The sequence below is a fragment of the Rhinichthys klamathensis genome, unplaced genomic scaffold (assembly GCF_029890125.1).
Source record: "Rhinichthys klamathensis goyatoka isolate OS25496 unplaced genomic scaffold, OSU_Roscu_1.1 h1tg000578l_1, whole genome shotgun sequence".
NCBI classification, from domain to species: Eukaryota; Metazoa; Chordata; class Actinopteri; order Cypriniformes; family Leuciscidae; genus Rhinichthys; species Rhinichthys klamathensis.
The window spans coordinates 682,033-696,260 of record NW_026607042.1 but is presented as its reverse complement, the minus strand read 5'-3'; the positions used below and the strand labels follow the sequence as shown (position 1 = coordinate 696,260).

Sequence of the window (14,228 nt, the reverse complement as noted above, 5' to 3'; positions counted from 1 at the left end):
CCACACACACACGCACTCCTAATGTGACACGCGTGTCGGGTCAGAGCCGTACGCACCTGCATGCCACACACACACACTCCTAATGTGACACGCGTGTCGGGTCAGAGCCGTACGCACCTGCATGCCACACACACACACTCCTAATGTGACACGCGTGTTGGGTCAGAGCCGTACGCACCTGCATGCCACACACACACACTCCTAATGTGACACGCGTGTTGGGTCAGAGCCGTACGCACCTGCATGCCACACACACACACTCCTAATGTGACACGTGTGTCGGGTCAGAGCCGTACGCACCTGCATGCCACACACACACACTCCTAATGTGACACGCGTGTCGGGTCAGAGCCGTACGCACCTGCATGCCACACACACACACTCCTAATGTGACCCGTGTGTTGGGTCAGAGCCGTACGCACCTGCATGCCACACACACACACTCCTAATGTGACCCGTGTGTCGGGTCAGAGCCGTACGCACCTGCATGCCACACACACACACACTCCTAATGTGACACGTGTGTCGGGTCAGAGCCGTACGCACCTGCATGCCACACACACACACTCCTAATGTGACACGCGTGTTGGGTCAGAGCCGTACGCACCTGCATGCCACACACACACACTCCTAATGTGACACGTGTGTCGGGTCAGAGCCGTACGCACCTGCATGCCACACACACACACTCCTAATGTGACACGCGTGTCGGGTCAGAGCCGTACGCACCTGCATGCCACACACACACACTCCTAATGTGACCCGTGTGTTGGGTCAGAGCCGTACGCACCTGCATGCCACACACACACACTCCTAATGTGACCCGTGTGTCGGGTCAGAGCCGTACGCACCTGCATGCCACACACACACACTCCTAATGTGACACGCGTGTTGGGTCAGAGCCGTACGCACCTGCATGCCACACACACACACACTCCTAATGTGACACGTGTGTCGGGTCAGAGCCGTACGCACCTGCATGCCACACACACACACTCCTAATGTGACACGCGTGTCGGGTCAGAGCCGTACGCACCTGCATGCCACACACACACACTCCTAATGTGACCCGTGTGTTGGGTCAGAGCCGTACGCACCTGCATGCCACACACACACACTCCTAATGTGACCCGTGTGTCGGGTCAGAGCCGTACGCACCTGCATGCCACACACACACACACTCCTAATGTGACACGTGTGTCGGGTCAGAGCCGTACGCACCTGCATGCCACACACACACTCCTAATGTGACCCGTGTGCCACACACACACACTCCTAATGTGACCCGTGTGTCGGGTCAGAGCCGTACGCACCTGCATGCCACACACACACACTCCTAATGTGACACGCGTGTCGGGTCAGAGCCGTACGCACCTGCATGCCACACACACACACTCCTAATGTGACACGTGTGTCGGGTCAGAGCCGTACGCACCTGCATGCCACACACACACACACTCCTAATGTGACACGTGTGTCGGGTCAGAGCCGTACGCACCTGCATGCCACACACACACACTCCTAATGTGACCCGTGTGTTGGGTCAGAGCCGTACGCACCTGCATGCCACACACACACACTCCTAATGTGACACGTGTGTCGGGTCAGAGCCGTACGCACCTGCATGCCACACACACACACTCCTAATGTGACACGTGTGTCGGGTAAGAGCCGTACGCACCTGCATGCCACACACACACACTCCTAATGTGACCCGTGTGTCGGGTCAGAGCCGTACGCACCTGCATGCCACACACACACACACTCCTAATGTGACACGTGTGTCGGGTCAGAGCCGTACGCACCTGCATGCCACACACACACACTCCTAATGTGACCCGTGTGTCGGGTCAGAGCCGTACGCACCTGCATGCCACACACACACACACTCCTAATGTGACCCGTGTGTTGGGTCAGAGCCGTACGCACCTGCATGCCACACACACACACTCCTAATGTGACCCGTGTGTTGGGTCAGAGCCGTACGCACCTGCATGCCACACACACACACTCCTAATGTGACACGTGTGTCGGGTAAGAGCCGTACGCACCTGCATGCCACACACACACACTCCTAATGTGACACGTGTGTCGGGTCAGAGCCGTACGCACCTGCATGCCACACACACACACTCCTAATGTGACCCGTGTGTCGGGTCAGAGCCGTACGCACCTGCATGCCACACACACACACACTCCTAATGTGACACGTGTGTCGGGTCAGAGCCGTACGCACCTGCATGCCACACACACACACACTCCTAATATGACCCGTGTGCCACACACACACACACACTCCTAATGTGACCCGTGTGTCACACACACACACACACTCCTAATGTGACCCGTGTGCCACACACACACACTCCTAATGTGACCCGTGTGTCGGGTCAGAGCCGTACGCACCTGCATGCCACACACACACACTCCTAATGTGACACGTGTGTCGGGTCAGAGCCGTACGCACCTGCATGCCACACACACACACTCCTAATGTGACCCGTGTGTTGGGTCAGAGCCGTACGCACCTGCATGCCACACACACACACTCCTAATGTGACACGTGTGTCGGGTCAGAGCCGTACGCACCTGCATGCCACACACACACACTCCTAATGTGACCCGTGTGTTGGGTCAGAGCCGTACGCACCTGCATGCCACACACACACACTCCTAATGTGACACGTGTGTCGGGTCAGAGCCGTACGCACCTGCATGCCACACACACGCACTCCTAATGTGACCCGTGTGTTGGGTCAGAGCCGTACGCACCTGCATGCCACACACACACACTCCTAATGTGACACGTGTGTCGGGTCAGAGCCGTACGCACCTGCATGCCACACACACACACTCCTAATGTGACACGTGTGTCGGGTCAGAGCCGTACGCACCTGCATGCCACACACACACACTCCTAATGTGACCCGTGTGTCGGGTCAGAGCCGTACGCACCTGCATGCCACACACACACACACTCCTAATGTGACACGTGTGTCGGGTCAGAGCCGTACGCACCTGCATGCCACACACACACACTCCTAATGTGACCCGTGTGTCGGGTCAGAGCCGTACGCACCTGCATGCCACACACACACACACTCCTAATGTGACCCGTGTGTTGGGTCAGAGCCGTACGCACCTGCATGCCACACACACACACTCCTAATGTGACCCGTGTGTTGGGTCAGAGCCGTACGCACCTGCATGCCACACACACACACTCCTAATGTGACACGTGTGTCGGGTAAGAGCCGTACGCACCTGCATGCCACACACACACACTCCTAATGTGACACGTGTGTCGGGTCAGAGCCGTACGCACCTGCATGCCACACACACACACTCCTAATGTGACCCGTGTGTCGGGTCAGAGCCGTACGCACCTGCATGCCACACACACACACACACTCCTAATGTGACACGTGTGTCGGGTCAGAGCCGTACGCACCTGCATGCCACACACACACACACTCCTAATATGACCCGTGTGCCACACACACACACACACACTCCTAATGTGACCCGTGTGTCACACACACACACACACTCCTAATGTGACCCGTGTGCCACACACACACACTCCTAATGTGACCCGTGTGTCGGGTCAGAGCCGTACGCACCTGCATGCCACACACACACACTCCTAATGTGACCCGTGTGTCGGGTCAGAGCCGTACGCACCTGCATGCCACACACACACACTCCTAATGTGACACGTGTGTCGGGTCAGAGCCGTACGCACCTGCATGCCACACACACACACACTCCTAATGTGACACGTGTGTCGGGTCAGAGCCGTACGCACCTGCATGCCACACACACACACTCCTAATGTGACCCGTGTGTCGGGTCAGAGCCGTACGCACCTGCATGCCACACACACACACACTCCTAATGTGACCCGTGTGTTGGGTCAGAGCCGTACGCACCTGCATGCCACACACACACACTCCTAATGTGACCCGTGTGTTGGGTCAGAGCCGTACGCACCTGCATGCCACACACACACACTCCTAATCAGGGCTGCAACAAACGATTATTTTGATAATCGATTAATCTAACGATTATTAGAACGATTAATCGACTAATCGTCGATTATTCCGCAGGCTAATCAGTAAGTTTGGAACGATTATTCAGCTTTTCCAATTAGTTAAAACATTGAGTTATACATATTCTAACTATAATATAAAAAAATAAAATCACTTCAGCTTTTGAAATAGTTGTTTTAATGAACTTTGAGCCAAATAAACAGGTCATTCTCTTTAAGTTTTCAGATTTCGGTCCAACTCAAATCACACACAAATGCTCTCTAAGCATTGTTTAATAGGCCCACTGCTTTTCTTAGAACTGAAACAGAAAAAGGGACATTTACTTCAGGACACAAAGAATGGTAAAATATTAATCTGCAAACAATTATTATAAGAATAAAATTACAATCTTTTTTTACATGACAATTGAGCTGACAGAGATGTTCTCATTCACCTTTTAATTTATAGTATGATAAAGTAACTGCCATGATATTCTTCCTATATCATAGGAAGGATATAACATCTCGTTTTGTAAGTCTTCATGATTATTGAACAAAATACAGGCAAGTGATAAGACTATAATAATACCTAATATACTAATAGTGTTACAATAATAAAAACAGCCCTGACTCCTAAGCTCGATCAAGCTTTATTCTATGCAAAATAAGTCATCACATTACTGTAATTATATTACTATTGATAATATTATTACTATTATTAGTAGTATTGCTTTCTCTAATAAAGAGAGATTTACCGCTGGTTAGTAAGCTCCAGCTGGAGAACACTCACTTCTCACCGGCTCCTCTTTTGCCGGGATGTTTCCTCTTGCACACGTGCATGTTGTGCTCCCGTGAAAAGCAAGTTCCGCCTTGCATGTATTGAACACGACAGCATTCTTGATTTGAAGTTTTGTGAAACTTTCCCAAACCTAAACCTTGCTAGTTCGGATTCGTTTGCACTGTCATAATTCGCGCTGTGTTTTCTTCTACCGCAATAGCATTTGTAAGGGCTGCACTACACTCTAGCGCTACAGCGCCGTAGCGGTCAAATCGCGGGATTGCAGGCCCTTACATTAGGTCACGTGAGATCAAACGACTACTCGACAACAAAGATATTTGTCGACAAATTTTTATTGTCGACGTTGTCGACAACGTCGACTAATCGTTGCAGCCCTACTCCTAATGTGACACGTGTGTCGGGTAAGAGCCGTACGCACCTGCATGCCACACACACACACTCCTAATGTGACACGTGTGTCGGGTCAGAGCCGTACGCACCTGCATGCCACACACACACACTCCTAATGTGACCCGTGTGTCGGGTCAGAGCCGTACGCACCTGCATGCCACACACACACACACACACTCCTAATGTGACACGTGTGTCGGGTCAGAGCCGTACGCACCTGCATGCCACACACACGCACTCCTAATGTGACCCGTGTGCCACACACACACACACACTCCTAATGTGACCCGTGTGTCACACACACACACACACTCCTAATGTGACCCGTGTGCCACACACACACACTCCTAATGTGACCCGTGTGTCGGGTCAGAGCCGTACGCACCTGCATGCCACACACACACACTCCTAATGTGACCCGTGTCTCGGGTCAGAGCCGTACGCACCTGCATGCCACACACACGCACTCCTAGCGTGGCAGACGTGCTCTGCTCGCACTTCTTCATCTGGCGGGCGGCCTTCTCCTCGGAGGCGTCGTCCCCGTGCTGCCGAGTGCCCATTTTCAGGTCCAGGATGCAGGGGAAGCTGAAGTGATGGACCACGTTCTCCAGCAGCAGGAACTCTGGAGGAGGCTCAGGTCAAGGAGCGTAACGGGGGAAACACACACACGCATCACACCGTCTGAATACTCCATTCTGATTGGCTGGAATGTGTGTTAAAACGGTTTAAGGCACAGCTAGTTTCAGTTTAATCACTATTGACTGAATGCACATGCTCACAAACATTCAGGAGCAGAGAACTTTGATGTCAAGGCTGCCTCGTGACTTTCATTAATAAAACAGCATTGGTACTGAAAAGCTACATCATATTTCTTCACTGTTAGTAGATAGACGCTAGTCGTGGATTACTAACTATTATAATTAGTCTGTGAAACCTTTTTGTGAATTAAACTACAGAAGGAAAAGTCTGGATTGTGGCAGATCTAATAACCTCGTAGGCCAGACTTTCAGTCGTATCACTGGTCAAAGCCATCTAGAAGAACAGTGTGTTTTTCGATCCTTCCTTTAACAATATTCTGCCTCTCTCAGAGACTAGTTCTCTCCTCTTAGCACCCGATCTGAATCACTGGTGATTAATGATGATTTCTGGAGCATTTCAAATGAGTGTCAGAAAGAGATGAGCATCTGCTTCCTACAGCTCAGCTTGAGGAAATGAAGAGGGCCGTGGCAGAAAGCTATTTTCCTCCTTTTCTTTGATATGCGCACAGCAGAAGATTAACCTTTTTGGGATAATGTTTGCCTTTGTCATGTCATGGGGGGAGATAATGATAGCACAGTCATAGACAATGCACCTCAAGGAAGCATGACAACAGAACAGCGACTGCTAATCGCAAAATGATTTTTAGTGTTGATGCATGGAGTTTCATGTTCATTGAATTGAATGCAACAGTTTACATAGAAATAATTTTGACATTAATTCGCGATTAATATTTGTGAATAAAGCCAGAGACAGACTTGTTCCTGTCTCTTGGTGTGGCGGTACAGTAGTCAACAGGGGAGTCAATAGTTTCCTTCATGGGCATCAATAGGGGAGATCAGACACAAAATAAAGTCTAAAATGTTTCCAAGCGGCTCCAATGTTTCCAATGTTTAAACTGCATTTGATACTATTGACCACAACATTCTTTTAAATAGACTCGAAAATGATGTTGTCATTAGTGGAATTGCATTAGCGTGGTTTGAATCATACTTATCTGACCATTATCAGTTTGTAGCAGTAAATGAAGAGATGTCTTATCGATCACAAGTTCAGTATGGCGTACCACAAGGCTCAGTACTAGGACCGCTGCTGTTCACTCTGTACATGCTACCATTAGGAGATATCATTAGGAAACATGGCATTAGTTTTCACTGTTATGCTGATGATACTCAGCTGTATATTTCTTCACGCCCAGACGAAACTTACCAATTCACAAAATTAACGGAATGCATAGCTGATATCAAAAATAGGATGACTAGTAATTTCCTACTACTAAATTCTGAAAAAAAAAACCCAGAGTTTCTAATTATTGGACCAAAAACTTCCTCACGTAATAACCCAGAATACTGTCTAACACTTGATGGCTGCTCTGTTAAGTCTTCGTCGTCGGTTAGGAACCTGGGTGTGCTCTTTGATACCAATCTTTCATTTGAAAGTCACGTGTCTAGTCTCTGTAAAACCGCATTCTTCCATCTTGGAAAATATATCTAAATTACGCCATATGCTCTCAATGACAAATGCAGAACAGTTAGTTCATGCGTTCATGACCTCAAGACTAGATTATTGTAATGCTCTACTGGGTGGTTGCCCTGCACGCTTAATAAACAAACTACAGCTGGTCCAAAACGCAGCAGCTCGAGTTATTACCAGAACCAGGAAGTATGACCATATTAGCCCGGTTCTGTCAACACTGCATTGGCTGCCTATTAAACATTGTATACATTTTAAAATATTGCTGATTACTTTCAAAGCACTAAATGGTTTAGCTCCCCAGTACTTGAGCGAGCTCTTAAAGGGGTCATATAATGCCATTTTTGTACAAGCTAATATGATTCTTTAGGGTCTAAATTAAAAGTTTGTAATATACTTTAATTAAAAATTCTCATTAGTATTGTAAGAAAACACTTATTTTACCTGGTCAAAAACAGCTCTGTTTTCAGCGCGCCGTTTCAGTGCATATGAATTTAAATGATCATGAGCTTTGCTGACTCCGCCCCTCTGTTCTATGCGTACACCAGAGCCGGCTCTGGCGTACACCATTTGTAACTCAATAACACAATAACCATAACGCGTTGTTCAGTATAAACGTGGGATTATGAATTATATTGAGAACGTCATACATAGAAAACATGCCGTAATGTACCCTGAGTGTAAACCTTAGACGCATTCATTGTGAAGCGTGCAGCTAGCGATTTGCAAAGATTAATATATTAATATAAAGTTTAATAAAACGTTACACTCACTTCCGTTCTTCTGGAGGTTCAGCAGGAACACGAATATCTGGTAGCAGCTACCGATCCATTTTTCATGAGCAGCTTCTTAGCAAATCCAGCTTTATACTGATCCTCGTCTATAAAGCAGTCTGGTGAGAAATGATTCGCGCAAACATGAACGCATTGACGTTGCTCGTGGGGAATATTCCCTTCGAAAACAAACTCAGCCACTGCGTCTTCAGCGGTTCGGATTTAGGAACATTAAAATGACTGCTGTGTTCGTTATTACACCCAAGAACAGAACACCACAATCGCTTAGACGCCATTCTGCTCATAGACAGAGCTCCAGCATATCAACAATGACCGCGCCGGTCCGCGCCGCGCAGACTATGATTGACAGCTCTCTCATGAGCGAGGGCGGGTCTGTGTTGAGACGCTCCAGTCAATCAACAATCGTGGGAGGGGCTTCCGAGCGTGTGACGTCACACGGTCGAACGGCTCGATTTGAGGCAGGGGAAAACATATAAGGAGATTAAAACAAAACCACTGGATGGATTTTTATCATTATATGATGGTTGTGTACAGACACTGCCAACACACATTTCAGTACAATCAACTTGTAAAAGTGCATGCACCATTATATGACCCCTTTAACGCTTTATAGTCCTTCACGTCTATTGCGATCTCAAAATGCTGGCCAGTTGATAATCAAAATCGACTGCAGGCGGTAGATCCTTTTCCTATTTAGCACCAAAACTCTGGAACAATCTTCCTAACATTGTCCGGGAAGCAGACATACTCTATCAGTTCAAAGCTAGACTAAAAACACATCTCTTTGGCCTAGCATACACATAATACACTATAGACTTCTATAATTCAATGTTAGGCTGCATAGATTAGGTCAGCCGGAACCGGGAACACTTCCCTTAAATCCTGATGTACTCGTTACATCATAAGAAGAATGGCATCTACGCTAATATTAGTCTCTCTGTTTATCCCGAGGTTTACCGCAGTCCGCCGGATCCAGGCCGTATCCAGATCTGATGAAGGACCTGCGTCTGGACACACACACCCACACACACTCCAGATCTGATGAAGGACCTGCGTCTGGACGCGACGACAACGCAGTCCTGAAGTGTCACTAGTCTCTCCCTGTGAAGGCCTCCTTCCCTTTACCTCTGCACAGATAATCATTGCCAAAATAATTCCGTCTCACATGGTTACACGGAAGCGATAAATAATTCTGTATTATAAATGTTTAAGGCCAGACAAGTAATTTGTTGAGGTCAGTTTGTAAAGAAAGACTACACGCCTGCGCACATATATAGTCAAACGCGCATACCTATAGACTAAACACGTCATACGCATGTGCACGCCGTCAGCGTTTTCACAGGTTTGCGTTTTCAAAGCTTTCGCAGAGATTAAAAAAAAAAAAAATATATATATATATATATATATATAATTCTTTTTTTCCTTCAAGGCTTGCACCTTGGAACCTATTTCATGGTTTGTGTTCTCGAGCCCTTGTGTTCTGTTAAGGGTTTTCTGTTAGAGCGGTGTCGTGTTAGCGGCCCCTAAGTTAATAACTAATGATCTTTGCAACAGAAGTGAATCAATCAAAACTAACTTTAGCTGGACAATAACTTTATTCTAGAGCTGCTGTGAAGCCAAAACAATCTCTGTTACTGTCATTTCCTATTATCACTGTAAAGCTGCTTTGAAACAGTCCATATTGTTAAAAGCTCCGAATAAATGAAGGTGACTTGACTTGAGCAGATACATTTTTACCTTATTTATAAAGTGCTAATTTAAAATATAATGAAATGAATGAAGGAATGAATGAAGGCAAACAAGCTGTAGAGAATTAGAACATGATTTACACTGATAGATAAATAGGTTCATGATTCATAGAGGTCCTACTTTAAAGTAAAGTTCAGAACACCTCACTGTAAAGAGCAGTTTTACATTAACTGAAAGAGAGGCCTTTCATTATTCCTAACTTCATATTTCCTACGAATGGACCGCTTGTGAAGAAAGTACAACAGTGAACAATCCTGCTTGTTAGTGTAAACTGTGTTTAGTGTGAGGATACTGTAGAGCCTCCTGTCCTTGGACTCGGAGCGCATGCGGCTGAGCTGCTGTCGGTGGCAGCGCAGACTCCAGGGGTTGTGGCTGATCTTCTCTGAGCTCAGGCCACTGTTGCTGTCCAGCATCTGGAACGGCACATCCGAATGCATATGGAGATCCAGAAGAGGACTCTTCAACTCCTGCAGACTGCACACACACACTGTTACCCACAATGCAATGCAAGCAGGACACTTGAGAATGTTTTGTGACTGCAAACTCTTAGAATGAATATATTTTACATGGGAATGTTTGCTTGGCAAGTTTGTTGATTAACACAGATCTACTTGATAGGAAGAACAGTGTTATTACACAGAGATCTCGTTTCCAATTTCAACTGTTCAAAATAAAAAGTGAAATTTAAATTGTCACAACTAATCACATTGGAAACATGATGCCGGTGCCATGATATAGGTTCGTACTGGTATGAAAATGTCCTCATTATAACATCCCTAATTCATAATGAATGTTAAAATGTTTAAATTAAATGATAAAATGTTTAAATATTTACTGCAATTTCCACTTTTTTTTAAATATATGTTTTTTTTCATGACTAAAATAAACTTTTAATCAGAGAAAAATTGACAAAATAAATATATGTCATGAAGAAATATTGGCTAAATTTAAAGGATATCAATGACTATACAATAATAATAGTTTTATTTACAGAACAGTAAAATTACAATACTATATTTATGAGTGTCTTCATTTCTTTCTATTTTGTGTGGAAACCCACAGAGAGACCTTAAAGCTACTCATTTCACAACAGACTCATAAACCATTCTCATTAAAGGTGGCTTTGTGTTTTCAGCGTGTTTACTGTGAACCGAGATGCTTCAAGATGCATGTTAAGAACACTCTGAAACATGTAAAACATCAGACTATATATGTATATTATTAAATCTGAGCCTTTGTGATTTGATCATCACATTAACGCATCCATGCATGGTTAGAAGTTCTCAGCCAGCCGGTATCAGGTGTGGCTCCAGGCGAGTGTTACCTGGATGTTCCACACACACAGAGAGCGTCTGTTGGATGATCCACATGCATCCATACATGAATCAAATATATTTAAATGTGCTTGAAAACCCAGCAATTTCCCCCATGGATTCCTGAAATGTCATACGTCTCAGGTTGTAAACTCCAGAAAGCTGTATTATAGGTAGATTATATCTCATCCCTGAAGCTGTGTGCAGTGTGCAGTGTTGTATGATATGTCGGCGGCTCACCTGTCGGTGCCGTCGCTGTCGTGTGCGGGCCGGTCCTCCTTAATCTCGCTGCTGGAGCGGTGCAGGCTACGGCGAGAGTGTTTCCGGCGAGGCTGATCTCTCTCCGACAGCTCCTCATGATCCAGACCCTCGCTCTCTTCATACGGGTACGCCACCAGATTAATGTAGCCGTCGGAGTCGCCCTCGAAACACACCAGCACCACGCCTGCACAACACAACACTCACAGGTCAACTACTGACAGCAGCACAGTAAAGAGCAAGCACACATATGACTCCAATTATTATATTATAAATGATTGTTTCAGAGGTGATTCTCCATTAATAAACACTTGCTAATCTGTTAAGGGGAAATGCACAACAAGCAAAAGAGGACACATTATTATTATTCAAGTCCAAAGCCACAGTCATGCGATTTTATGACAAACCAACACACAATTACTGCTGATATAATTCAGCAGGTACCAAACATGTAATTGTTCATGTACACACTTCAGTCAAATATAGGACAGTTATTAAATATAGTTACATTCTGTACAAATTCAAGTACAAGCTTCAAATTTAGGCCCGAAAAATTCATGTAGCGACAGCCGAATTTACACAAGCATGGCACAGCGTACAGAACTCAAGTGCTGTAGACGCAGTGATGTCACTCTCACGTGGACACGGACAGCTCTTCAGGTTCAGCCAATCAGAAACCACGGCACGCACTGACACATTCACAGATTTGCCCCTTTGTTGATGATAGTTTATTAAGGATAAGAAGGATATAGAGATTTTAGAAAAAAAGCTTTTGCTGAGTAACTAAAGAGAAAGCCCAGACGTATAAGCATGACTGAATATTGAATGAGTTTACAGAAGTGCCACACAAAGAACCGCTAACGTACTGAAGAAGCTCAAAGGAGTGTGAGTTAATGTGGTATGATGAATATTCCCAGCATGCCTCAGTCGTGAAGCTCATCTTTAGCTCAGTGATGGCCCTCAGTGATGTCAGCGATTCAGGAGGAACTGTTTAACAGGCTTTACAGGTGTTCCTGCTCTCCTTCAGGTGTGTGTCTGTCAGTGTGTGCTGATATAAGAGCCACCGAGATCAGACTCCAGCCTTTCATATTTTGCATAATTAGGTCATAATCTGGCTGCTTCCCAAGATGTTTTGTTTAGGCAGAAGCAATTGATCTGTGACAGTGATCCAGTGCAGTCAGACAAGACAGGAAGTCCCCGTCAGACACTGGCCACTGACAGACATGACGTGAGGCTGCTACTGTGCCTTACCTGGGATGTGACATCTGCGATGAGATAAAAACACTGCGTACTTTAAAACAACACAAACACAGTAAGCATCTTTTCATCCCATTGTCTGACCAACACACGACACAGACTAGGGCTGCGGAGCTCAGTGAACTAGTGGAAGAGAAGTTTTCTTTCTCATGCTACATACTGCAAAGTTTCTGCATTGAAACAATATTTGAATGCGGGACTGAATCGGGAAATGTGATGATTGACCGTAATAACCATAGCAATGGACGAGACAAAAAATCTTATACTGTTTGTCAGTATGCAAACATCTTTACATCATGTCTTGGAGTGTAAATGCAAACTAATAAACCCGCCTCTTGTTTTACGGAAAGTCAATTCAAGTCACCTTTATTTCTAAAAAGCTTTATGCGGTACATATTGTTTCAAAGCAGCTTTACAGGGATAAACTGTAAAATATTGATTCAATGATGCAAACAGAGTTCAACTGCTGTAAATCAGCTTTAAAAAGACAGTAGTAAACGATCATTATTATAGTCATTATAATGTGTTTCTTTGCTCTTCATCTGTTCTTCAAACTACTTGCTTGTAGGAAGATTGCACTTTTTCAATCATTTTCATATTTTTATTTTGGTACCTAAAAGTACATATGATTTTTTACATATTTTGTGTTCATTTAGTTGAAAGCATCAATGGTCACTAAGTCTTGATTTTAGTTCTTTAACTAGTAATGATTTTGTAATAAACAAAAATGTATGTACATTATAGCAACAGCTGTTTAATCCAGATCAGGGCACCTGTTTTAAAAAAAGAAAGAAAGAGCAAAGAAAAATATATATTGAAAGTTTAGAAAAATCTTCTTTTTTTTTGCTATATCGGCCAGTGCTGGCGCTGACTGGCTCTTTTCTCTGGTTGCAGGTGTTTGTACATGAAATTACTTTTGTGTTTTCTGTGATGGAAGGCAGGAGGTTTGGCCTGAGATGCTGGGACAGACACCAGCACTTCCCTGACCCTACATCCCATAAAGAGAGCAGAAGATGGAGGGATGTTTGAGTTGTGCAAGTGAAGAAGAGAGGAAGATCAGCAGCTCTATCTGAAACCACACTGTGGCTATGTTAGCTAGTTTTCAGTAAATTAATGCCAGGATAGAATAACACAAAAATATAGTAATATAAATATACTTCAGTTTTCTCAATCCATTTGACACATTTCTCCATCTCAGATCACTGCTTTCAAAACCATTAACACAGTCTTCTGCAATGTCACTTTGTAATTGTCCTAAACAGATTGCAAGTTTTCATTCATTTCATACAAATTACAAATCATATGCATAATTTTCTCAAAGCTTTGTGTACAGAGTTCTTGAATGTGTTCACACAGCCAACCAAAAAATGTATATATCAGGCTAAAACGTTTGCAGCTCTTTTTATTGA

The 14,228-nt window shown here is 45.2% G+C and overlaps 1 protein-coding gene across 2 annotated transcripts in view; it reads right to left on the bottom strand.

Annotated features, from left to right (window-relative positions):
• Positions 1-14,228, bottom strand: part of ip6k1 (inositol hexakisphosphate kinase 1) — a 58,949-nt gene that overhangs the window by 8,028 nt on the left and 36,693 nt on the right. For both annotated transcript variants that reach the window (XM_056239982.1, XM_056239981.1), the window contains exons 3-5: positions 11,545-11,749; positions 10,284-10,465; positions 5,666-5,841 (exon numbers count right to left, since the gene is read on the bottom strand). In XM_056239982.1, the coding sequence (XP_056095957.1) occupies positions 5,666-5,841; positions 10,284-10,465; positions 11,545-11,749 (563 nt within the window). The remainder of the gene's footprint in view (positions 1-5,665; positions 5,842-10,283; positions 10,466-11,544; positions 11,750-14,228) is intronic.